The following is a 25,033-nucleotide window of genomic DNA, read 5'->3' as shown; positions in this document are numbered from 1 at the left end:
CCCGTCAGGTTGCTGGCGGTGCTTGTAATGGCCATCTTTTCCCCAGTGAGCTTCCAGAACAAGCATCTCTTCCTGGCTGAGGATGCACGACCGGAGCACCCACTGTATTCAAGAGCATGGGGCCAGTGCGTCTAAGGCTGTTGGGTGTCACAGCTCCAACATCTAGATGACCGACGTGACTAGTCCTCCGACAAGACGAGGCTTGATCTCTGTTATCCAAGGCCGTGTTGCAGGCCAGTGGTTGACCACCCGGGCGTTCCCCGCCGTGTGCGTGGAAGGAGAAGGGAGCCGCACACAGATCCTTTGTCTAGACGTGGGATCAGCCGTGCCGTACCTGTAATTTCCAGCAGGCTGGCCTCCCTCCTCAAAGGGAGTGCTTCAGGGGCGTTCCCTCGCACCCGGCCCTTTCTTCTGGAGGCACACCATGTCTGGGATGAATCACAGAGTGTGCCACTTCTTGTACACATTCACAGCCACACCTCCTCTGGGGTTCTGATTCTTTTTCGGCAGACTTTAACCTCTTCGACCCCGCAAGGCCATGAATAGCTCCAGAAGTTGAACCGCTTGAAAAGTGGATCTGTTTCCTCCACACAATGGAAGCAAAACGGCAACGAGCGTGGCAGGCCGGGTTGCCGAAATATTCCAGCTGGAAACGGTGGAATAGGACTCCGTCCTGACTCCTCTTTGGGGAAGGGCGCGCAGCGAAAATGAAATCCGAAGTTGTCGCGGCACCTTGCAGGCCAATAAATGTATTTCCGCAGGAGCGGTCGGGATTTGCTGCCCTTTCCATGGAACGCCTGGAGATGGATTACTTTGAACCCCGCGTCGGCAGATTCCGGGTCTTCTTTAAAAGTGTGGATTAAGTCTTCTCCGATTCCATAAGATTTCACCCTGGTGTCCTTCAGGCTCGTCAGATTCTCAAAGAGCTGCAGCCGCAGGCACAGCTTGTGGTCCGTGAATGCTTCCCCCAAAATAAATGGGCCACAAGAGTTGTGTTTGTGTGGTTGGGGGAAACGGGACTCATCCGGCTGCTGTTGTCAGATGCCTGTCCAATTGCTTCTGGTTTGGGACGACCCCACATAGGAGGGACCGCCAAAGGGTCCCTGTTCTGAACACCCCTGTCAACGTAAGGCCGTGGCTTCCTTTAGCCAGTGGATCCATCTCACATCCAGTCTTCCTCTTTTCCTACCACCTTCCCCCATTTTCCCACCTCGAACGCAGGACAACCTCCCTGCAGCCGTTCCAGCCCCAGTCCCCTTCTACAAACCGCCTTTACACGGGTTCCCCCAATCCGGATTCCCCTTCCTGGCTTGGGGTTTTGACCTCCCCAGAAATCCAGGACTTAAGGGAGGTTTCCGGGAGGGAGGGGGAGGCTGTCCCAGACATAAAACCAACCCACTCCACTCCTTTGGGAACGAACGCTTGGCAAGTTTACTCCACCCCCACTCCAACTCCCAGAATCCAGCGTGGCCAGGTGTGGGCTGGGGATGGTGGGCTTTGTAGTCCCTGTTTTTTAGAGGAAGTGGAGTAAGAAAGGAGGCTGGCTTGGGAGATCCAGAGGGGAGGGGGAAAAAGAGGAGGGTGTTTCTTTGCTCTCGGGTGTTTAATCCCTCCTTTTCTCCAGCCTGGGCGGGTTTTCACCACCAGCCCAGCCCGGCTGGGAGGAAGAGGAGGAGGAGGACGCCGCTTCCCCGGCTCCGTCCGCCGGGCTAAGATCGGCCCGCCATGGCCCCGATCCTGGCCGGCCTCTGGCTCCTCCCGCCTCGCCTCCTCGTCCTCCAGGTTTGCGCCGCCGCCGCCGCGGGCAGCTGGAGCAAGGCGGCGGCAGAGGTGAGGCTGGGGTTGGGGTTGGGGTTAGGGGGGCGGGCTGCCGGGGGAGGAAGAGCAGGGAGGAGGAGAAGGAAACGGCCAGGCTGGCGAGGAAGGGGTTAAACCCGCTTTGCCCCCCCCCCCGGGGCCCCCTTGCTAACTAAGCCGGAGGGACTGAATCCGGCTGGTGGCCAGGTTGTAAGGCGAGGGGGGGATGCGCTTGGTCCATGCTCAGAGGTTACGTTCCCAGAGCCTGCCTCTTGCGATGCTCCTTCTTCCGGACTACCCTTCCCATTATCCCCCAGCCCCACCCCACCCCTCGACATGGACAAGCTGGCTGGAGCATTTTGGGAAGAGTATCATTTTATTGTATTTTTTTCACAAAAGGAACTTAACGGTTTGCTCAAAGGTCTTCTAAGTATAGGCTGGACAGACACTCCCCCGTTCAAGAGGCTGTTAATTCTGGATTTCCATGGTCTCGGGGTTGGTCTAGATGACCTCTAAAGCGATCCCGGAGTCTTTATGCCAGAGGAGTGCTATTCCATAATGCCACGTGATCTATTTTAATTTTTCCATTTGAAACTTTTCGTAGGGAAAATAACTACAGCATTAGCCGACGGGGATCGCTCGTTGAGTTAGACGTCTGTCAGAGGTTGAGGGTTCGAATCCCTCCCTCATGCCTCCCAGAAGGAAAGGCAGCCTGGGTAGCCTTGGGCCAGCTGCCCTGTGGTCTCGGAGCACCCCCTGGGGAAAAAGGGAATTGTAAGCAAAGCATCTTAATTTAATTTTTTAAATTTAATTTAAATTTAATGTTAAAATATTCCAAACCTTATCTGGAATGGAGTGTGCATCTTTGCCTCAGGCAGCAGAATATCTGGGGTTGGCCCCGGGAGCATCCTATCTTTGTCAATTTTCTAGAAAGGTGTAACAAGTTTTTGCTTTGGCTGCCTTTAAACATAGTTTAAGCTCAGCTTGTGGTGTTGCTTTCTGTCCAGTGATTATAGTCGTCGGTGGACCTGGATTTTGACGGTTGCCTTGTGTTTTGTTCAATTTCCATGATCCTGTGTAAGCGATTCTTAAAAACGACGTGGTGTCCTCATTTCCTTATTTTTTTTTAAAAGAGGATTGTAAGCTGCCTTGAGCACCGCCTAGCAGTGGAAAGGTGAAGCAATAAATAAACATAAATGAATATACTGCGTTGTCTTTCCAGTCCACCTTATAGGAGAAGAGCTGGGTTTGAATGTGGCCTCAATTTTCCACTGAGTCATGGGTTCAAGTCTTCCTTAAGTGTCCAGGGGCTACTTGACCTGCCTCGCAGACCTGTTTGGGAGAATGGGGGGGGGGAGCGTGGATATTACGGTATATCAGCCGGAGATCATTGGAGGTGAACTGAGACAGAGTAGTAAACAAATGGGTCCACAAAATTTGCTCACCCCCAATTGTCAGCCGCCTGAAGCAACCGCCTCACCCAGCCATCCCTAACGCTGGGACTGGTTTGCCCAATTTTGGCATCTCCCCTCGGAGACCTGACTCCAGTGGTGTGGATGCCCAGGTTTAGCCCTCTTCGAAAAAAGGTGTGGTTCTGTTGTGTGCCTTCTGAGCCAGGATTTGAACCCAGGTCTCCGGAGTCTTGGCTCATCACGCCACATCGGCTGTCCAGAAAAGAGGTCCAACCCCCTTCCGTTACACTGAGCAAAGGGCTGTTGTTGAAACACAAAACCAGCAGAAAAGACCTTTGGGTACATTTCACACACGTCATTCCATAATGCTCCACTGTTTATTTCCTGCTGTTTTGGAATTTTATATAGGAAACGGTTACTTCCTGCTTCTTAACAAGAGAAAGGAGAATCATTTTCTAACTTTTAAGAGGTAGCTGGGCTTCAAGGCATGGTTTCGTTCCATTTTTTAGTGCAGATCTGGTAACCAAATATGCAGTCAGAAGGCGGGGGGGGGGAAATGCAGCTGTAAAAATGGGAGGAAATTAACATGTACAGTATTATGCTTTAAAGGGAGTGGGCTGCCATGGACATTTATAACAACATGAGCATATAGGAAATGCTTGCAAGGGATTTAAAGATATTCACGGGCGATTTCCTGGTTAGAAGTAACTTTGTAGGTTACTGGGTGCCAAAAAACCCCACAAAACTAGTTACAGGTCACGGCGTGGCCTGTAACTAGTTCCTTTTGAGCTCTGGGAGAATTCGGTGCTCATAGGGGTCAGAATCAGGTTGTGGATTTCTGTGTAATTGTGACATTGAATCGTCACTCATTCATGGCCCGGTGTTCTCATCTCCAGTTGCTTGCTCAGTCGCACGACCAGCACCCAGCTGAGCATGCAAGCACCGACCGTTGAGTGAACGAGGCTTTTCCCCACGGTGGGGGACGCGATCGCCTTTACGCCAGTGTAAAGCCAGAGTGTGAGCCTTGGCCAGTGTGCCTGTGGAGCGAAGGGTGGGTTGCACGTTGCTTTGTACCAGTCCGTGGCGGCTGCTAGGGCAGAGGAAAACATGGTTTGGAAAGAAAAAACGACAGCCACCCGCTCCACAGTCGAGAAGAGAGCCTTCAAAGCTGTTTTTCAGCCCTGTGAGATCATCCTCCAGCACCCGCTGATGCTATCAGAATTTCTTGCAGTGAGCATCAGGGTTTCCTTGCCCACGCCGGCTGGTATGAATCGAAGGAGAGGGCGGGGGGGGGGTTGCGCGCCGGGCTCTCAAGACAAAGAAACTCAAGATTCCTGCTGGATTTCCTCTCCAGAGCTGGCTGGGCTAAAATCCGAGGCACATTTGTGCCGCGTAGAAAACCATACTGTTAGGTGCACTGAGGCTAATTAGACTCTGTGAAAGAGCTTGAAAACACCCCCCCCCTTTTTTTTAAGAGTATGCGAGTCAGGAATTTATTTCTAGGATCTTGCATTTTTTTTAAAAAAAAAAACTGCCATGGATTCTTCTTATTTTATTTATTTATTTATTTACAATATTTTTTACCTTGCCTTTCTCCTTAAAAGGACCCACAGTGGTGGTGGCTGCTTAGCTGTCCTTGTTCCGGTTTGTAAGTTCTTTTAAAGCTGGGCGTTTAAGGAAGCTGGCGGGAAAGAAAAAGGATTTGTTCAAAATGCAGTGCGGGAGGAGAGCTTCCAGGATCCTCTGGATGGCCAGAGAGACGCACAAGTGGATCCTGGAGCAAATCGAGCCTGAACTCTCTCTGGAGGGGGAAAATAGTAGAACGGAGGCTCACATCATGAGAAAGCAGGATTTCGTGACTGCAAAAAAGTCAAATGGTATTTTAGCCTGCATTAACAGAAGTACAGTCGTCGGATCCCACAAGGTGCTAGTCCCCCTCTCTTCGGCACTGGTTAGGCCTCATCTTGAGTCTTGTGTCCAGTTCTGGACACCACCCTTCAAGAAGGATGCTGACAAATTTGAACAAATTCAGAGGAGGGCGACCTCCTTAGGAGGAAAGGCTGAAAGAACTAGGCATGTTTAGCATTGATAAAATAAAACCGAGGGGTGATAGGATAGTGCTTTTTGAATACAGTGGTGCCTCGCTTAATGACGATAATCCATTCCAGGAAAATTGCCGTTAAGCGAAAACGTCATAAAGCGGAAAAAAAAACCCATTGAAACCCATTCAATGCGTTCCAATGGGGTAAAAACGAAGATCCTCCATACGGCGGCCATTTGCGCTGCCTGTATAGCGAGGAATCCATCCCTAAACACAGCGGGGAGCATTTTAATTACTGAGCAGCCATTTTGAAACAGCCAATCAGCTGTTCTAAAAACGTTGTTTTGCGAAGAATTGGTTCCCGAAGCAGAGAACCCATCATCGTAAAGTGAAATCCCCCCATTTAGACCATTGTTTTGCAATCGCAATAAGATCGTCGTTAAGCAAATTTGTCATAATGCGGGGCAATTGTAAAGCAAGGCACCACTGTACTTAAAGGATTATCCTACAGAGGAGGGGGCAGGATCTGTTCTCAATCAGCCCAGAGTGCAGGACACGCAACAATGGGCTCAAGCTACAGGAAGCCAGATTTCGACTGAATATCAGGAAAAATGTCTCAACTGTTAGAGAAGTACGACAATGGGACCCGTGACCTCAAGAGATGGTGAGCGTTCCAACACTTGGAGGCCTTCAAGAGAAAGCTGGCCAGCCCATGGCAAATGTTCTTTGAATGTAGGTCCCTGCCTTGAGGCGGGGGGGGGGTTGGACTCGATGCCCTTCAAGGCCCCTTCCAACTCCCATGACCCTGGGAATCTCTGAACTTGCTTGGAAGCTGCAAAAGCTTGCACCCAACGAAATTCGCTCGTCGCAACAGCACCGTGAGATTTCCGTCCTTCTGTTGTTGTTTCTTGTTGAGTGGGCTCACCCAGATCCCTCTCTGAAAACTGCCTCTAAGTTGTGGTCTGAAATGCCTTCAAGGCCAAGATGAGGGACAAACCATTAAAATGGCATACACAACTGTGGTTCAAAATAAGTGAGATCTTGGGTGTTTCCGGAGCATCGGCACGTCTCTAGCGGTGATGGGAGACGTGCGTGTAAATGGACAGAAGAGGCTTTCTGTGTTCTGGCGCAGGAGTGACACCATTGTGTTGGAAATGGCCATTTTATGTCGAGATGCATCCACCAAGTCATTGTTTCTTGCAGGAACCGATGGTAGCAAAAACATCCTGTCATTGACTGGAACAAAGCTGATTTCCCCCTCTCATAGTTCAGTTGTATTCCTTGCTTTCACCCTTCTTCATGATGTCCCCCTTCTTTATAATATTGTTCGCAATGGACCCAGATCCAGGATATTTGTGTGATTTCGGGGTGACCATGGGGTGGAGTCAGGACCTGCTCTTCTATCTCTCTCTCTCTCTCTCTCTCTCTCTCTCTCTCTCTCTCTCTCACACACACACACACACACACACACACACACACACACACACACACACACACACACACACATGCTCCGACCACTGAGGTGCGAGGGGGTGCTCAAGACTGAGGCCACCACCACACCGTGGACATTTTCCCCGGTAGTCACTGCACCAACATTCTTCTTTAAGAGAGTTCCTGCTCCCAGAGACTGTGGAACTCCCTGCCACCGGAGGCCAGGCTGGCCCCATCTTGGCTGCCTTTCTGCAAGCCATTAAAAAAGACCTTTCTCTTCAAGCAAGCTTTGTGGTTTTCTTTTTTGAACAGATTGTTGTGCCTTGTTGCTTTGAATGTGTTTTTGGTACTGCTTCTGTTGACCGTCTCTCAGTGTGGTATTCGTTTGATCCGTTTTCCATATTTCGTGTACAGTACTTACTGTTTTTAAACTTAAAATATTGTCTCCTGATACGGCAAAAAGCCGCCTTTGTATACGCATTGTGGTTAGCTTGAAATATGATCTTTCAAGGATGTAAGCCGCCTTGGGCCCTCCTGAAGCAGAAAGGCAGGGTAAAAATATTTTAAATAAATAAAAAAAATCAGGAGCTGCAAGGGGAAGGCCGTTTTTTAGACCTTTTCACCTTTGGGAGGATTCCTCTTTTTCTGCAGCCTTCCAGTCTCAGTTTACAGAACTTTAATGGTATGATAACATGCCATGGAGTTGGTTCAGAGTCGTGGGAACCCCTTCCTGGGTTTCCAAGACGTACGATGTTATTCCAGGTGTCGCTCATTGTTCTGCACTCGGGTTGCGTGATGATGGCTTGGCCTCTGGCAAACTGGGGAATGCAAATCTTATGTGCGGGGTTTTCTCTCTCTGGGCTGTTTTGCTGTGTCTGGATTGGATCTCTTTCTGGAATCTGAGCTGATAAGGGGAGGAAATGGGAGTGCCGGCATGGGGCGAACAGAGCTGGTCTGGAAGTTCACTGGGGTGGGGGTGGGGGAGAAAGGCTGGGCTTGCAGCTGAATCCATTGTAAAACCCCATTTATTCTGCAGCTATGCTTCAAGATCTGTGCCTCTGGATCGCGTCATGAGGAGACTATTGATCCCTTCCGGTGCTTTGTGTCTCCCCTTTGCGAGGCCCAAAAACTGTTTAAAAGGGTCCCGTATGCAGGCAGGTTGGCTGGTCTTTGGGACCAAGTCCCGAGTTCCAGTCCTCGCTCCCAAGTCCTGAGTTCTGAGGCCCTATTCAAAATGAGCTTTTTCACCCCCCAGAAAGAGAGGAAGGGGTGGGTGGATTCTGAGTCAGGAGCCGAGTTCAAGGCATTGGGGGGAAAAAAAAACAAGTTGAATTCCCATCAATTTAAGTCTAATTTGATGAGTTTCTTGAATCCAGTCCCCATCACTGTGAGTTTCAAGTCCTCCTGCCCACGAAAATGTCTCCCTTGTATCCAGAAACGAAGCAATTGCTCAGACACCAAATCATCATCGTCGTCGTCGTCTTTTCCTCCTCCTCATCGCTGTTTTCCTTTTGATTTTAGAGGTTCCTGGAGAAATATGGTTACTTTGAATCTCAGCATCAAGGATCCAACCTCGCCGAATTCTCCGAAGCCATCCGGTGAGTGTGATACCTGGGGAAGCATCATCATCATCATCATCATCATCACCATCACCACCACCACCTCTTTCATCTAGCCTTCTTCCCCCAACTGGTCTTTAGGGGATATTTGCTCTCACAAGATACCTGAATCCTTTCTTTTCCCCCTTTCTGTTCTTTTGATTTCAAAAATAGTTCACGTCCTCCCAGGGATCCTTGTATTTAGCCTGTTCTGAGCCAGAAAGGGGGAATGCTGTGTTTTTAAATACTCCTGCTCCTGCTCACTGTAAATCGCTGGATCGGGTCCCCATCCAGCAGGATGACACCCCACCCTCCCATTCACTGGTTTCATTTCCTTATCAAGAAGCGATGGAACAACGTCGGATGACTAGGAGGAGAATGGCTTCAGCACAATAGACGAGCCAATGAGTCTGCTTTATTTTGAGCAAAGTCCCCCAGGGTTGCCTCTGTGGGCCACAATCCAGGGCGTTTCTGAACTGTATCTCAAAGACTGCATCTCCCATTATGAGCGGGCTTGGGTGTGAAGCTCATCAGGAGAGGCCTTTCTCTTGGTCCCATCATCTTCACAGGCACACTTGGTGGGGACACGGGAGAGGGCCTTCTTTGTGGCTGCTCCTTTAGACTTTGGAACTCCCTCCCACTGGAGGCCAGGCTGGCCCCGCCTTGGCTCTCCTTCCGCAAGCGGGCAGAGACCTCTCTCTTCAGGCAGCCTTTCCCTTAAAGACTGGCCGCCTGAGTGAGGCTTTTGAAATGGATGGCCGTGTCTTCTTCCCGGTTCAAATGTGTTTTTTGGTATTGCTTTCATTTACCATGGCTTAATGCGGTCTCTGTGCGATCCTTTTTGGTATTTGTCTACTCTTTTTTAGCTTCAAAGAGTGTCTTTTCACGAGGCACACCCTGTTGGGTCCATTTTAAGGACGAAGGCAGGGTGGAAATATTTTAAATAAATAAATAACCAAACATGGTGGGTCCCCCGCGGGCTCGTCGGCCAAAAAGGCCTGCTTTATAATCTGCCTTTGCTCCTTCTGATCTTTTTCACTCAGAATTTGGAAACCTCACCTTCCTTTCTAGACCGCCGCCCCAAGAGCCATGCTGATAAACCCTAAAATATAACTTTCACATAATCTTCCGGAACTACGACTCCCGTAGTCAACCTGTCACCAAATATCAGGTTCTCGAAGGCTGGTTTACTCAAGGAAAAGGTGCCTCCTTTATCTTTTCTGCGGTCAACTCAGCCTTTTGAAAAGGAGGAGAAAACCATCCAGGAAGGAGGAGAAGCAGCAGCGCCTCACAGCATCTCCCTCCGGATCATGTCCCCACTGCTGTGTTTTAGAAACGGGGCTTCCCAAGTCCTTGTTTTCCCTGGATGGTCGGGTTCCACCCTAAAAGCTCCCCCATTTCTCTTGAGACTTCCTGGCACGCTGAGCATCCCCAGGGCGGAGGCTGTCGGCCGCCTCTGGATTCCCTCGGTTCTTTCCCTTGTATGGGATGGGTCTCCTTCGCAGGACGAAATCCGCACCCGGGTGACGGTTCGGGGCCAGCGAGAAGATTCCACAAATGCCATCGCTGCCTTCTGGAACGAAGCCATCTTCAAATGCTCCCTCTCTGTCTGCCTCCTCTTTCGAAATTTCCTCTTGATCTCCCAGGGCTGCTGCAGTACATACAGGGGATAATAATTATATATATGTATATATATTTTGAGAGGGGGATAATAACAGAATCCGCCAGCCAGCTAGCCAGCCAGCCAACATGGCTACTGGCAGGGGATGGGTGGGGGATTGTAATCTAAGAAAGGAACTTTTCCAATTCGGGGCCACCCAGAACTCCAGCTGGCCCACTGGAACGGGAAAGTGGCCATGACGAAACAGGGGGTCCCTTTTAAAAATCTGGTGGCCCAACAGGGCTGGTAGTATAATCATATCTTAAAGTCTGGTTTTGCTTTCTGGGGCAGCTGCTGGGGAGGGGGGAAGGTATTTCCCCCACTACGGGGCTTCTCAAAACCCTCTTAGCTGTGAGATGCTATGCACAGAGGGACAGCCTCCGTTCCCCAAATGCACGGACTGGTTCAGGATTTGACCTTTTTTGTGTCTAAATAATGCTTCTCAATCGGCGCCTGGAGATCCTAGCCAGGATATATCCCTAGGTCAGGATACCTCCCTCCAGCTGTCTGGACCACCTCTCTCTTTTTTTCTCCCTTCAGGGAATTCCAGTGGCTCTCCCACTTGCCCGTCAGTGGCGCCCTCGACGCCTCCACCCTGCACCGCATGCGCCTCCCCCGATGTGGCGTGCGCGACACCGAGGGCCACACTGCCTGGAAGGCCCGTACGGGTGCCCCGTTTGCAGGAGAGACAGCCCGGAGAAGACGCAAGCGGCGGTACCTGCACCAGAGTAAGTCCTCCTCGGCTGGTGTCCAGAGCTGGTTTCTGCTCTTAGATAAAACCCCATGGGGGGGGGGAACTTAAAAGGCTCTCAGAACGTCGGCCTTTGTTTTCTAAACCTTGTTGTCCATTTAAAAGGAAATTCACGGCAAGGAATCAGCCCTGGGCGGCTCAAAACCTCGTAGCTGTGTTTTGCGGTTGCACTTTGACCTTGTGGCCCATGGGTGCTTGCGGAATTCGAACTCTGGCTGCTGCCGCCACAATATCATGAACTGCCGATGGCACGCCTGGTCAGGCGAGCAGCCATCACCTTGTCAGATTGCTGCTGCAGCAGCTTTTTCAGTTTGAACTCTGCTCAGAGGCTAATCTCAAACAGGACACTTTATATGTACTTACAGCAGGACCCCTGTATCCACAGGGGATCGGTTCCAAGCCCCCCACGGATGCTGAATAATCATAATCGTGCATAATCGTGAACCCTATAGATAGCATGATCTCTGGTTTCCTCTAGTGGCCAGTTGTGGTACCTACATCATGGATATGCATTTCTGGTTTTTTTCTTTTAATATTTTTAATATTTACAGACCTGGGATAAGTGATTCAAGAGATACTGGTCCTGCGGATAAGGGGCTCTTTCTGTATCCCCTTTTCCTTTTTTTTGAGCCCGTGCATCAGAAATAAGTTTTATCTTTCTTTCAAATCGTTTGTATTCACTATTGCTTTTCCAATCTTGGCTTCACAGCTTAGTTTATCCTTGAGAGCCGCATTCCACATTTCTTTATGCCGTTCCTCAGTATGATGCTGATCATTATTCTTCCTCTTCTTTGCAAATCTCAACCTTGCCACAGCGACCATAATAATAATAAATTCTTTCCCCCTCCCTTTTTACTTCTTTTTTTTAAATTAGGTTTTAATTTTTTAAAAACAACAAAGCAGGAGATTAACAACATTCAGAGGGTTACAAGTGGTTCAAGTTCAGCTGAAACACCTCTTGGCTTCACTCCTCTGTTCATACTTTAAACACATTCCGTACCTTCTGTACCTAGAGAAGAGACGATCTTTTAGCGTCGGCTGAATAAGATTGGACTAAAATATCCACATTGGAGAAGTTTCAGATCTTGCAACCAACTCCCTTCTTCTGTTTACAAGGGGCTGTTGGGTTAATCGCTTTTCTACAGAGCAGGCAGGGAACGATGGCAACTGATCTTCAGGGAATCAAGGAAATATTTTATGAGGTGATTAGGTGATTATTTCAGGAGTCCTCAAACTGTAATCTGAAAAGGCACCATCTGTTCTTAAAGGCTGAGGAATGACCCAAGGGAGAAACCAGAGATGCTGTGGCTTTGTCCCCCCCCCCCCCCCACACACACATTGATTTCACACATTCATCTTTTCTGACATGAACCAGGCCTTCTCTTTTGGCACAACATCCTCATTCCAAGGCCTGTTTGTAATTAGTACACAGATGGGAAATGTCTGGGGTTTTTTTTTCAGATTACAGACCCTGGAATCACACAGCCAGCAGGATGGTGACGTTAATGGCCGAAAATAGCAGGAATCTGAAATGGTTGTTGATGACGATTAAAGAAGAAAGAATGAAAGCAGGATTATAGTTGAATATTCAGAGGAAGAGAAACCGTAACTGCAGAATGACAGAACTTTAAGAGCGACAGTGAAGAAATTAAAAGGGCTAAGGATTTTCTATATTTTGGAGATTGCAAGCAAGAAATCAAAAAGAGACACAGAAGGAACTCAATAGCATGAGACGTAAGGAAACCAAGGTCATAGTAATCCATACCACGGTATTGCTATGTGTAGATGTCAAAACTGGATGGTGAAAAACGTGGACAGGAAAAAAAACTGATTGATTCAAAATATTAGTGTTGAAGGAGAGATTAACAGATACTATGGACTGTCAAAATGGGTGGTAGATCAAATCAAGCCTGCGCTCTCATGAAAAGCTAAAACGAATAAACGGATGCCGGGCAGATGGGTAAAGGTTGGAAAATAATACCTTTCTCACATTTTCTGATGTGGATCTAAGCTTTTCTTTTCTTTTCTGGTGCTCTTTTTGAATCAATGGCATAACCACATTTTTTAAAGGATGCCAACAAGCTGGAGGAACTTCAGAAGAGGGCAAGAAGGATGATCGGGTGACTGGAAACCAAACCCTGCGAGGAAAGACTGGAAAGAACTGGGCAGGTTTATCCTAGAGGATAGAAGACGAAGGGGAGAGAGGAGAGCCCTTTTCAAAGACTTGAAAGGGAGTCCTACAGAGGAAGGGCAGGATCTGTTCTTGATCATCCCAGAGTGCAGGACACGTCATCATGGGCACAAGCCACAGGAAGCCAGATATCCGTTCAATATCAGGAAAAGCTTCTTAACTGTTTGAGCAGTACGACAACGGAACCCATGACCTCGGGAAGGGGTGAGCACTCCAACGATGGAGGCCTTCAAGAGAAGATTAGTCAACCCTCCATCCGATCTGCTTGGATTGGGATTCCTGCCTTGATCAGGAGGTTGGACCCGATGGCCTTTGAGGTCCCTTCCGATTCCAGGATTCTTTGACTTCTGGGTCAATCTTTGACTGGTTGGCTTTCACCTGAAGCTTTCTACCATCTTCACTTGAGGAACACTCCTGGAGACCTTAAAAGCTCATCTTGTTTGTCTTTTTTTAAAAAAAGCGATCCAGAGGAGGTGAACGCCCAACCTCTGACTGTGTTCGCTCTGGGCGTAGTTATGAGGAGGAAGATTTATAACTGAGAATGTTTTGTGCTTTTCCTCGCCTGCTGGCTTGGAAAGCAAAGCTGGTTCCTGGTTCCTCAGCAGACTGGGGTGCGTTTAAGTGTGACTATGTTGAGAAACACCATTTCCCCCCTGAACTCCTTCATCAGTATCTTGACTACGTCACTCCTCCTGCCAAGACACCCAGATGGGGACCATTGTGGTTTCTTTTCGCAGTTTCGGCCTTTCCTCTGGGAACAGGCGGATGTTTTGCATCTGTTCCAAAAGTTCCCCTGGGCATTCTGAGTCATGTTTTAAGAGCGAGATCTTCAGCTGTTGTCATTTTCCAGCTGTCGCTCTGGGGGATTTCAACCAGTTTTGCGCCACACCTGAGATTAGGTGTTTTGTTTTTTTCCTGGGACTGCCACAGGTATCTCTGGAGGGAGAAGAAAGGAAATGAGGAAGGAGGCCCAGCAAGGAAGACTCTCACGGAAACATGAGAAGCTGTTGAAAATTGAGAAGTTGAAATATTCTGGGGATTTACGGAATCAAACAGAGAAGCATCTGGGCTACTATTGGCTGTATTTGATCCATCTTGGAAGGAAGTAGGTCTGTATAATAGATTTGGGCATTCCTGGAGATTCTGGAACCAAAGGGGAGGACTTTGAAAATACTTGCTGAAGCTGAGAAACTGAACTCAAGGTAAAACTCCCCAAATGGTGAATTGTGGTACAGTAGGACCCCGGTATCCATGGTATCAGTATCATGGTTTCACTTATCCACGGTATGAAGAAATTAAAATTATTAAAAGAAAAAACACCAGAAATACAGTACATATTTTATGATGTATTTACCAGCACTGGCCACTAGGGAGAGCAAGAGACCATGCTATGTATTCTTCAACAACAAAGGTGCATAGCATGAGCTCTGCCTCCCACTAGTGGCCAGTTTTGGTAATGAAAGTCGGTATTTCTTTACTGTTTTTCCTTTTATCATGTTATTTGTAACATTCACTATTATCCACTGTTTTCCTCATGAGGGGGGCTTGGAACCAATACCCTGTGGATACAGGGGTTCCGCTGTATTTGTAGTCAAGAAAAAAAATCTCATAATAGACGGTGAAATTATAAGACGTACAGTACTGCTCTGTCTTTTAGGAGGATTTTTTTTAACAGTGAGCTTCTCCCCCTGCCCCCAAGATGAAATATAACCTTAGATCTTCCACTGTCTGTCAAGCTGCTCTCTGGGGCCCTGTGTGTTTGACTGAGGTCAGCATGGTGGATGCACCAGGGAGTAATTTAAAGGCAAAAGTTGATCTTGTTTTGCTTTTCTGAATGAAGTTGAAAGTTGAAATTCTGGGCTCAGCTACATCATATTCCAAGACGCCTTGATATTCCCCTTGATAATTTCTGGTGAGTTCATGGTTTATTTTGGAATTGAGCTGGGAGTGGGTGGGCCCCCAGTCCCCAAAGAAATATTTTGAAAAGGGAAAGCTTGTTTGAGGCACAAATCCAATCAGGACTGAGGCGGAAAGCTCAGCTGTGGTCTTTGAGGCTTGTGTGTGTTTATTTATATTTCTCTCTATAAGATGCCCAAAAAACAGGTTCCATGTGGGTCAAAACATTGTTTTAAAATCAAATAGCAACTGCATAAAACTGATCTTAAAACAGGGAAAATCAAAGCCAGCCTGCTTTAAGAAAAGGATCAGATGTGAATAGCAAAAGCCCACAAGACTTCTAAGACTCTGGCACAACGCCCAATAAAATAGGGTTGAAAATGAAAAGCACAAACCAATCAAGAGGTACAAGCGGAATTAAATCCTCAACATGTAATGAGGGTGGAAACGGGGAAGGTCCCAGGAGTCATAAGTTGGCGAAAGAAAGAAAGCCAAGCTGGCATCAGAGGAGTTTCTCCAGGGGTCATGAGATCATGGGAAAATTCCAGTGGGACCTCCATATCCGCAGATTAGTTCCAAGGTGCTGAAAAACATGCATTATTGTAAATGCTATACGTAGCATGGTCTCTGCCTCCCTCTACTGGCCAGTTCTGGTAACTTAGATATATATATCCTGGAATTTTTCTTTCAATACAGTGGTGCCTCGCATAACGAGCGCACTGTTTAACGACGAATCCGCATAGCGATCTATTTTTTGCGATCGCTAATGCAATCGCATTGCGATGTTTTGAATGGGAAAACATCGCATTGCGATGATTGGTAAGCGTTTCGCTTACCGATCTTCGCATTGCGATGTTTTTAGACCAGCTGATCGGCGGTTCCAAAATGGCTGCCGGGTGCCCAAAATGGCCGGCGCAAGCATTTTCACGCAGTTTCCTCACTTACCGAGGCGGCAAAAATGGCGGCACTATGGAGGATCTTCGCTGAACGGTGATTTTTGGCCCCATAGGAACAAATTAAACAAAGTTTAATGCGTTCCTATGGGGTTTTTAGTTCCGTTTAGCGATGTTTCCAGATAGCGACGATTAATCTGGAACGGATTACCGTCACTATGCAGGGCACCACTGTATTTTTAATATTTTCAGAACCTGGGTGTGAATCTGTGGATACTGATCCCATGGCTATAGGAGGCCTTACTGTACATCTTTTTTAATTGGAGCTCTCAAGCTCATCCAACCAGCACGAGGTCCCCATTGAGAAATATCACTCTGTTTCTGGTAAAGGCGATTGCAAAAGATAATCTTAATCATCATCATCTTTGAACTTCAGAACTTGAACGGACCCTCTGGATCATTGAGTCCATCCCCTTTTCAAAGAGGCCGAGCGGGGGAATTGAACAGCCAACCTCTGGCTCTGTAGCCAGAGACCTAAACCATCAAGCTATCCAGCAGTGGTGAGAATCGGTAGACCCATGTCAACTGTTGAAGGGGCTGCCCCAAAGGAGGAGTGAACGCTGTCCTGGTGGTTTGCTCTTGTTTTCTCTCGTTCTCCTTCTCATCAGAGGAAAGGGTCAATTGGATAATCGGGCCTGCCGGCAGGTCTGTGAATCATGATGGTGATAATGGAGCTTCCAGGTCAAAGGGCAGTCTACCTGAAAATGCAGGGTCCATGGAGGGAATATTGGGGGGGGGGGGAAGAACTTCGTAGTTTTGGACTTCAACGCCCTACCTTGTCGGTATCAGTGGAGTTGTAACCCTAGATGTCAGAAGAGTCCAGAGTTCTCCTCATCCCTTGTTCGAATATATGTTTCACAAATACCTCTGGGTGGCCCTTGGGTCCGAATCTTCGATTTTATGTTTCGATGGTAGTACTGAATTTGGTGGCCCTTCGGCCTCATGACTTAGATTTTATGCTTGACTTCTGTGCTGTGTTGGGTGGCCTGAAGTCTCAAATGCTTCATCCGCAGAATGTCCATCTTCTTCCTTTTTTTCCAGGCAGCAAATGGTTCAAGCGGCACCTGACATACCGGCTCGTGAACTGGCCCCGGTACTTACCTGAGCACCAGGTCCGTCAAGCCGTGAAAGCCGCCTTTGAGCTCTGGAGCAACGTCTCCTCCTTGGTTTTCTGGGAGGCCGTGGGGGAACTCTCAGACATCCGGCTGACCTTCTTCCACGGCGACCACAACGATGGAGTGGATAACGCCTTTGATGGACCAGGTGCCAATCTTCCCCTTCCTTGGTTCATAAACCAGGAGGAACAGGACAGACAGATGGAGATTCCTGACCTGTGTCTAGAATTCCTTTGCTGGTCTGTTTCGACAATATTCAGCCAGAATCCTAGGAATTATTTTCTGCCCAGAGAACGGTGGACTTGTGATCGGCGTGTAGCTGGTGGCTTGATATTTTTCCCCCAGCGATGGTGCCTCTGCTCCAGGCTCTGGTGCGAACTTTAAAGGAGCCACCCACGCTGATGGACCTCTTCTGGGTTCAGTGTGGACCAACTTGGGTAACTCATGTACAGTAGTTTGGGCTGAAACCCGGAGCGGATTGACCACCACCCTCCCTGAAAAGCAGAGTCAGCAGCCTCCACTCCTAGCAGCATAAGAGTTTCTTGAGCTTTTGATGGATCGGTAGCCCAGATTTGATAGTTGAGATTTAAATGAGCTGTTTACCAAGGATCTTGACATTTGGAATCTTTATGTTTAGGAGAAAAGTGCTAGTTGAGTAGAATAGGAACCCCTTATCTGTGATAGATTGGTTTCAATCCCCCTATGGATGCCAAATGCACAGAATAGCGAACCCTACATATATAGCATGGTCTATGACTTCCTCTAGTGGCTAGCTCTGATAACTGCATCATGGAAATACATACAGTGGTGCCTCGCTTAACGGGCACCCCGTTTAACGACAAAATCACATAGCAACGAAGATGTTTTAAATAGGGAAAAAACACTTTGCAATGATCGGTACCCTGTTTCGCTTACTGATCATCGCACAGCAATGATTTTTTAACAGCTGATCGGCGGTTCCAAAATGGCTGCCGAGTAAAAAAATGGCCGCCCACTGTTTTCTGGGATGGATTCCTTGCTTACCAGGCAGCGAAAATGGCCGCTGTATGGAGGATCTTTGCTTTAAGGTGAGTTTTAAGCCCATAGGAACGCACTGAAGGGGTTTAAATGCATTCCTATGGGCTTTTTAATATCGCATAGCGACGAAATCGCTTTGTAGCGATTTTTGCTGCACAGATTATCGTCACTATGCGAGGCACCACTGTATTTCTATAGCAAACCCTGTACATAGCGTGGTATGTACATCATGGTAATTACATCATGGAAATATGAACTGCGTTTTTTTTTTCTTTTATTGTTTTTAATATTTTCCAACTGTGGATAAGTGAAGCAACAGATCCTCATCACGCAGGTATGGGGTGTGTGTCCAACTATACCATAATTGTGTTGGGCTGGGAAAGGTTTCTGTCTAAATTAATGCAGATTTAATCCATTGATTAGCACCATAAAACCCTTGAAATCAATGGCTTTGGGGCTGTTTGGCCGTGGGGGTGCCTGGTCAACGAGAAAGCTAGGGGGAGGATAATCTGTTCAAGTACAGTGGTGCCCCACATAGCGACATTAATCTGTTCCAGGATTAACGTTGCTATCCAGAAACATCACTATACGGAACGTAAAACCCCATAGGAACGCATTAAACTCCATTTAATGCGTTCCTGTGGGGGGAAACTCACCGGTAAGCGAAGATTCCCCATTTTCTGCACCCGGTGGCTATTTTGGAACCGCCAATCAGCTGTTTTCTAAACATCGCAATGCAAAGATCGGTAAGCGAAACACTTACCGATCATTGCAATGCAATGTTTTGCCACCTAAAACATCGCAATGCGATTGCATTAGCGATTGCAAAAAACGCGTTGCTATGTAGATTCGTCGTTAAACGGTGTGCTCATTAAGCGAGGCACCACTGTACCTGGATGTGATTGGTGTCAAAGGGTTTGAGGATCACCCAGGGAGCAAAGAGACGCGGTGAATTTGAACCTTGGTCCAACGTGGCCGACGTCTTTTCATGTCCAAACCAGCCGTGGGGACGCAGCTCTCCTGGCTGGGTGCCAACCACGGCGGCTTTTTCCCCGCAGGTGGCGCTCTGGCTCATGCGTTCTTCCCGCGCCGGGGAGAGGCGCACTTCGACGATGACGAGCGGTGGTCGCTGGGCGGCGGGAAGGGCCACAACCTCTTTGTGGTGGTGGCCCACGAGATTGGGCACACCTTAGGCCTGGAGCATTCCCCCGTCCGCAACGCGCTCATGTCCCCCTATTACAAGAAGCTCGGCAAGGACTTCATCCTGAACTGGGATGACATTCTCGCGATCCAGAACCTATACGGTAGGTTTTCAGGACCTCATGCTTTCTAAAGCCAGTTTCCAGAAACCTTCCTTTTCCAGATGTTTCAGTGCCCACCCAGATGTCTGGATGACACTGCTTTTATCATCCTTGGCCATCAGAGGTGATGGGCTTGTCCTGGATGCATCTCTCAATGGGGGTTAAGTCAGAAAAAGATAAATGGGTCTCCATCTGTTTGATTCGGTGCATTTTAAAGTATCCGCGGGGGGGCAGCACCGTGGATGTTGAAAATGTGGATTATAGTGAACACTGTTTTAATAGTGAACACTCTACTTGGCACGGTTTCTGGCTCCCTCTTGTGGACAGCTCTGGTATGTGCCCATTCTACTTGCTTTGGTTGTCAGAAGGATGAAACTGGATCTTGGATCTTAGGTGATCATTTCTCCTAGAACTCTCCTCTGTGAGAAAAGACATACCGACCCTGTTTCTCTTTTGCTGGGTTTATCCATTTTATTCTTTCTTTTTTAATTTTTAATTTGTATTTTTTTGTGACAGGGAAACCTGCTCGGGGCTCTGTGGTCCAGCTTCCAGGGAAATTATTCAGTCATTTCCAGGATCTGAGCCACCCTCTGGAAGGAGCCGGGCCCCATCGGGAGAGTAACTTCAGCTCTCATTATTGCTGGTCATTTTTTGACGCCATAACCACAGGTAAAAGTCAGCACGAATTGATGAATAAGCTGGCTGGAGAACTCAGTGGTGTAGATAACTGGCTGTGGAGCCAGAGGTTGGGAGCTTGATTCCTCACTGTGGAAAAGAACCAGCCTGGGTAGCTTTGGGCAAGCGACGCAATCCTAGCGCACAATCCCAAGAAGGGAATTGAATATTTTGAACATTTGTTCTGAATATACTTCTGAATATTTTGTACCTGGAGTTGCCGTAAGTCAGAACTGACTTGACAACACATAATTATTAGCTGCCTAGAATAGTCCTGAGTTGACTAGATAGGCGGGATATAAATAAAATAAATAATAATAATAATATTATAATCATTCGTTCGTTCGTCTGTCCATCCGTCCATCCATCCGTCCATTCATTGATTCATCTATCCATTCATTGATTCATCTATCCATCCATCCATTCAAATCCATCCATCCATTCATATCCATCCATCCATCCATCCATCCATCCATCCATGTATACCACCCCATGGTGCATAGCACTCTCTGGGCGTATTTCTGTGTTTTTGATCCTGAAGATAGAAGGGTCCTCTTGTTTTTAGATGGATAATTTACACACACACACACACACACACACACACACACACACACACACACACACACACACACACACACACACACACACACACACACACACACACACACACACACACACACACACACACACACACACACACACGGAACTAGAAAGTAACGAGCAAACAGCAACAGCAGTAGTTTCGTTTCGTTTCATTTGTCACATTGATAGCTCACTTTTTGTCCAGCAAGCGCAAGGTGGCACACCTGGTTCTGCTTTTCCTTTCTTTTGTCTCACAACAGCCTGACAAGGTAGTTCAGGCTGAGAAGGATGGTGAGTGGCCAAAGACCACCCAGTGAATTTCTCAGTAGACCAGGGATTTGAACCCAGCTCTTGTCGAGTCATAGGCTGACATTCTAATTCAAAGCTGCCTCAGAAACATCCCTTAAGTTCCTTTTCAAAATGACAAATAACTAGTTACTAATTACTTTTGAAAAACGGTAACAAGGAACTGTACAAATTCTTTTTAAAATCATTTTTTTTCCAAATTTTGGCTCCAACAAATGACATTCTGTGCTTCATTTTATTTTGGACAGATCTTGCAGACAACCTTTATATCTTCAAAGGTGACTATTATTGGATAATATCCAAAGGAGTTAAAAACAATGGGCCACACCCACTTCGGGCCACGTGGCCAGGGTTACCATCCACCATTGATGCTGCAGCCTTTTCAGAGGAAGACGGAAAATTTTATTTCTTCAGAGGTGAGGATGCTTGCTTATAATTGTCCAGGAGTCCCCCATGCGAATCCTGAACGAGCTCTGAATTCAGTAAACCACCATAAAGGGAACCTATTTTGTCTCAGCCTCCACTTTCTCATCTGTAATTGGGACATATCCTGTCCAACAGGACTTTCTGAGTAATGGGGACTGTGACAATATCACTCCAGGCTTCTCTCTCCCCTTTGATTCCACTCTTCTCAGTAGCTAAGAGAGAACTGGATTTTCCCAGAACACACAGTTGCAAACAATCCCTGTTCTGAATTCAAAGTATTTGAGACTGGGTTGGCTTTGAATGGGCAATCGAGAGCCATTGACCTTACCAAAGGCCTGCTCCTCATTTGTTGAAATGAGCTGATCCAGGAAACTGTAATGTTGGACTGTCTTTATCCAGGGATGGGAGCTGGATATAGAGAATCACGAAAAAGACCCTGCCCTTCTGAATTTGTTACTACGCCATTATTGCCCTGCCTTTCTAGACAGAGGCAATTCTTGTTCGATTAAAGACTTCTTCCTTCTTTCCTGTGGCTCCCACGGCTTCCATGCAATGATGTGGATTGCTTGTGAGCCAGAGAAGACTTGGGAAGGAAGAAGGAAGTCTTTATTTATTGAAAATCTCCCCTGCCAGTAACATCATTCATCACCCTTCCCTAGGTATCATTTACATTAGAGAATTTCAGCCATTATGGGACATGAGTTTAACCCAGAAGCCTGATGGTTGTTGCTGTGGCCCTTCCTTTGAGTTCTTAGGTTTGCTTGCACAAAAACACACAATCCTTTTGAAATTCATGGGATTCATGCAGTAACTCCTGCTGCCACCTGCTGGATCAGAATGAAAAAAACATGTTGTCACTTCTTTGAACTTTTTGGTCGTGCATTTCCCAGAAATCTCCAGTGGGTGTCCTTAACCCAGAAACCTCATACAGTAGAGCCCCCACCTCCATGGGGGATCAGCTCCAACCCCCCACCCCCACGAATGCTGAAAAACACAGATTATAATAAACATTTTAATAGCAAATGCTATACATACCGTATTTTTCCATGTATAAGACACCCCCATGTATAAGACACTCCACACTTTTCTAACCCAAAATTAAGAAATCTAAGTGGGGCTTAGCAAGTGTAGGGGGAAAGGGATCAAAGCACTGCAGGATCGCTTTGATCCCTGCTTTGCCCTCCACTTGTTTTTGTTCTCTCCTCAGCTTACTTCCGTGTATAAGACAACCCTCAATTTTTAGTCTAAAGATTTTAGATAAAAGTATAGTATTCTACATCAGTGGTTCTTAACCTATGTTACTCGGATGTTTTTGAACTGCAACTCCCAGAAACCCCAGCCAGCACAGTTGGTGGTGAAGGTTTCTGGGAGTTGCAGTCCAAAACTCCTGAGTAACCCAAGGTTAAGAACCAGTGTTCTACATGGAAAAATACGGTAGCATGATCTCTGCTCTGCTCCCTCTAGTGGACAATTCTAGTAATGACATTGTGGAAATCTATTTCTCCAGCAAACGCTATACATAGTGTGGTCTCTGGCTCTCTCTCGTGGCCAATTTTGGTAACTTCATCTTTATAAATATATATTTCTAGGTTTTTAAATATTTTTAATATTTTCAGACTGGATAAGGAAATCAGCGGATACTGATCCCGCTGATGGGGGGGTCCTACTGTATGTATTTCTAGGCGTTTCCTTTTAATATTTAATATATTTTCAGACCATGGATAAGCAAATCAGTAGATACTGATCCTGCGGATAAGGGGGTCCTACAGTACAATATGACTCTCTGTCTCCCCCTGCAGGCGGCCGATGCTGGTGCTACAAGGGCTCCTCCCTAGAAATGGGTTTTCCCCAGAAGTGCAGCAACAGGGGGGATCTCCCACGCCATCCAGACACCGCCTTGTATTTCCAGCCGCTCCACCGCTTGGTTCTTTTCAAAGGCCCCAAATACTACGTGGTCAATGAGGAAGCCCTGAGGGTGGAGCCGTACTACCCCAGAAGCCTGAGAGACTGGGGAGGGGTCCCAGCCATGGCGAACGGTGCTCTCACCCGTAGGGATGGCTCTGTGTACTTCTTCCGCGACGACCGCTTCTGGAAATTCGATTCAGAGAAGCTGAGGGTGATCGAAACTGGGAAATGGGCCCCACAGTTACAGTGGCTCGGTTGTCAGGATGCGGCCCTGAATCAAGCCGTGGTCTGACCTTCCTCCGAAAGACCTGTTTTACGTGAGAGCTTTTCATTGCCAACACCCTCTTCCCGGAAGTCTGGTGTCTGCTCTCGTTTGAGTTCTGGGTTCGAGTCAGACTGCTTGAAAGTCAGCGACAAAGCCAGGTTGTTGAATTCTAGCAGACTTTTCCTCTGGAAGCGGCAGTATGAAATTGTGAGGGGAGGGTAATGGAAAAAAGTAAATAATCCAAAATGTTGGCTCAGAGGTGAAGTCAGTGATTTTTTGGAGGCCCGTTGGGGGGGGGGTCCCATGGAGCCAGCTTTGTCGTGGAATAAGAAGAGCTGAGCACAGAGGGAAAATGGCGACAGACCATGGGTGAAGCCCAGGTGCAGGTCAGTTGATGGAGGAGCATGGGGAACATTGGCCTCGTAGCCCATGAAGGAACCATCCAGAACAGTGGGAGAAGGCCTTGTGATGGGGCAACGACTACCTCTGGGAGCGAACATCGCCTCCAACGCTCGCTATGTCCATGTGGATCCCTTCCTCCTGTCCCCAGCCAGCCCCTCCTGTCCCAGGGATTGGGGCCACGGAGAGGACCACGTGTACGGCCCCCTTATCTGGGCCACCTTCTTCACTGCTCTCTGAGCCTTGAGCCGGATGACTGTGGGTGGATGATGGACTTGAACTTCCCACTTGGGATCTTGTGGGACTCTTGATTTCTTCCTTCCTCCTGGGTGACGTTTTCCAGAACTCCTTTCTCCTCTTTGAGCAATGTCATGGCGTTCACAAGCTTCCTGGTGGCTCTTTTAACTGGATGGAGCTATCCTGCAGGTGGTGGTTCTCTGCCCTCCACAAGTTTTTGCCTTACAACGACCCGAGCACAGTGCCCGAGGGATGGGAGGTGCTCATTGTTCTCCAATGAGTTTCCACAGGGTGTGACTTTATAAAAATCTTGTTCAGTGTGGTTTTTTTTTCCTGTATTTGATTTGGACAGAGGCTTTTTCAGTCTTGTGAATCCAGATGTAGGTTTTCAACTGCACTGTAAATATGGCCCCCTTCAGAGTTGCCACATTCCCCGTTTACAGTATATTGTTTCAGGGAAAATAAAGTTGTTTGTACAGTTTTATATAAAGAAATTAGCTTTGTCATCTGGGGACTCTCAGAGTGGTGATTGGACAATGTAAAGTTTATAAAAATTGAATTATTTCAGTTCCTTGGGGGATAGATTTATTATTCCAGCTCTTCTTGAGGTTTGCCTATCCCCCCCTTCAGCCCAAACAATATTTGCCTTGTAACATAGTGTATTTCAGAGAGGAGACTGATTTAAGCTTTATCTACAAAGACCAAGACTCTAAAAATGAGAGTACAGTTGCTGTATCAGCAGGTAATTGGTTCCAAGTCCCTCCACGGATCCTGTGAACCATGGATAATAACGAACAGTATACATAGCATAGTAAAAGAAAAGAAAAAAATCCAGAAAAAAGTATTTTAGATGTATTACCAGAACTGGCCATTAGAGGGAACCAGAGACCATGCTGTGTATTCCAACAAGAATACAGTGGTGCCTCGCATAACGAGCGCCCCGTTTAACGACGAATCCGCATAGCGATGCGGATTTTGCAATCGCTTTTGCGATTGCATTGTAATGTTTTGAATGGGGGGAAATTGCATTGCGATGATCGGTAAGCATTTCGCTTACCAATCTTCGCATTGCGAT

The 25,033-nt window shown here is 47.4% G+C and overlaps 1 protein-coding gene across 3 annotated transcripts; it reads left to right on the top strand.

Moving 5' to 3' along the window:
* Positions 1-1,661: 1,661 nt before the first annotated feature.
* Positions 1,662-24,464, top strand: MMP28 (matrix metallopeptidase 28). Of its 3 annotated transcripts, none has more exons than XM_072978240.2 (8): positions 1,662-1,830; positions 8,203-8,279; positions 10,480-10,667; positions 16,772-16,993; positions 18,921-19,166; positions 19,680-19,832; positions 20,975-21,142; positions 22,952-24,464. In XM_072978240.2, the coding sequence occupies exons 1-8, from the start codon at positions 1,726-1,728 to the stop codon at positions 23,347-23,349; spliced, it is 1,557 nt and encodes a 518-aa protein (XP_072834341.2). In that variant the 5' UTR covers positions 1,662-1,725; the 3' UTR covers positions 23,350-24,464. The 3 variants fall into 3 exon arrangements, with proteins under 3 accessions (XP_072834341.2, XP_078235495.1, XP_072834342.2); XM_072978241.2 differs by lacking the exon at positions 1,662-1,830 and adding an exon at positions 7,758-7,776; XM_078379369.1 differs by lacking the exon at positions 16,772-16,993 and having other exon boundaries at positions 1,663-1,830.
* Positions 24,465-25,033: the final 569 nt, after the last annotated feature.

This window comes from Pogona vitticeps, chromosome 7 (genome assembly GCF_051106095.1).
Source record: "Pogona vitticeps strain Pit_001003342236 chromosome 7, PviZW2.1, whole genome shotgun sequence".
In the NCBI taxonomy this organism is placed as follows: Eukaryota; Metazoa; Chordata; class Lepidosauria; order Squamata; family Agamidae; genus Pogona; species Pogona vitticeps.
The sequence above is the reverse complement of the archived record's forward strand: the minus strand, read 5'-3'. Positions and strand labels throughout refer to the sequence as shown.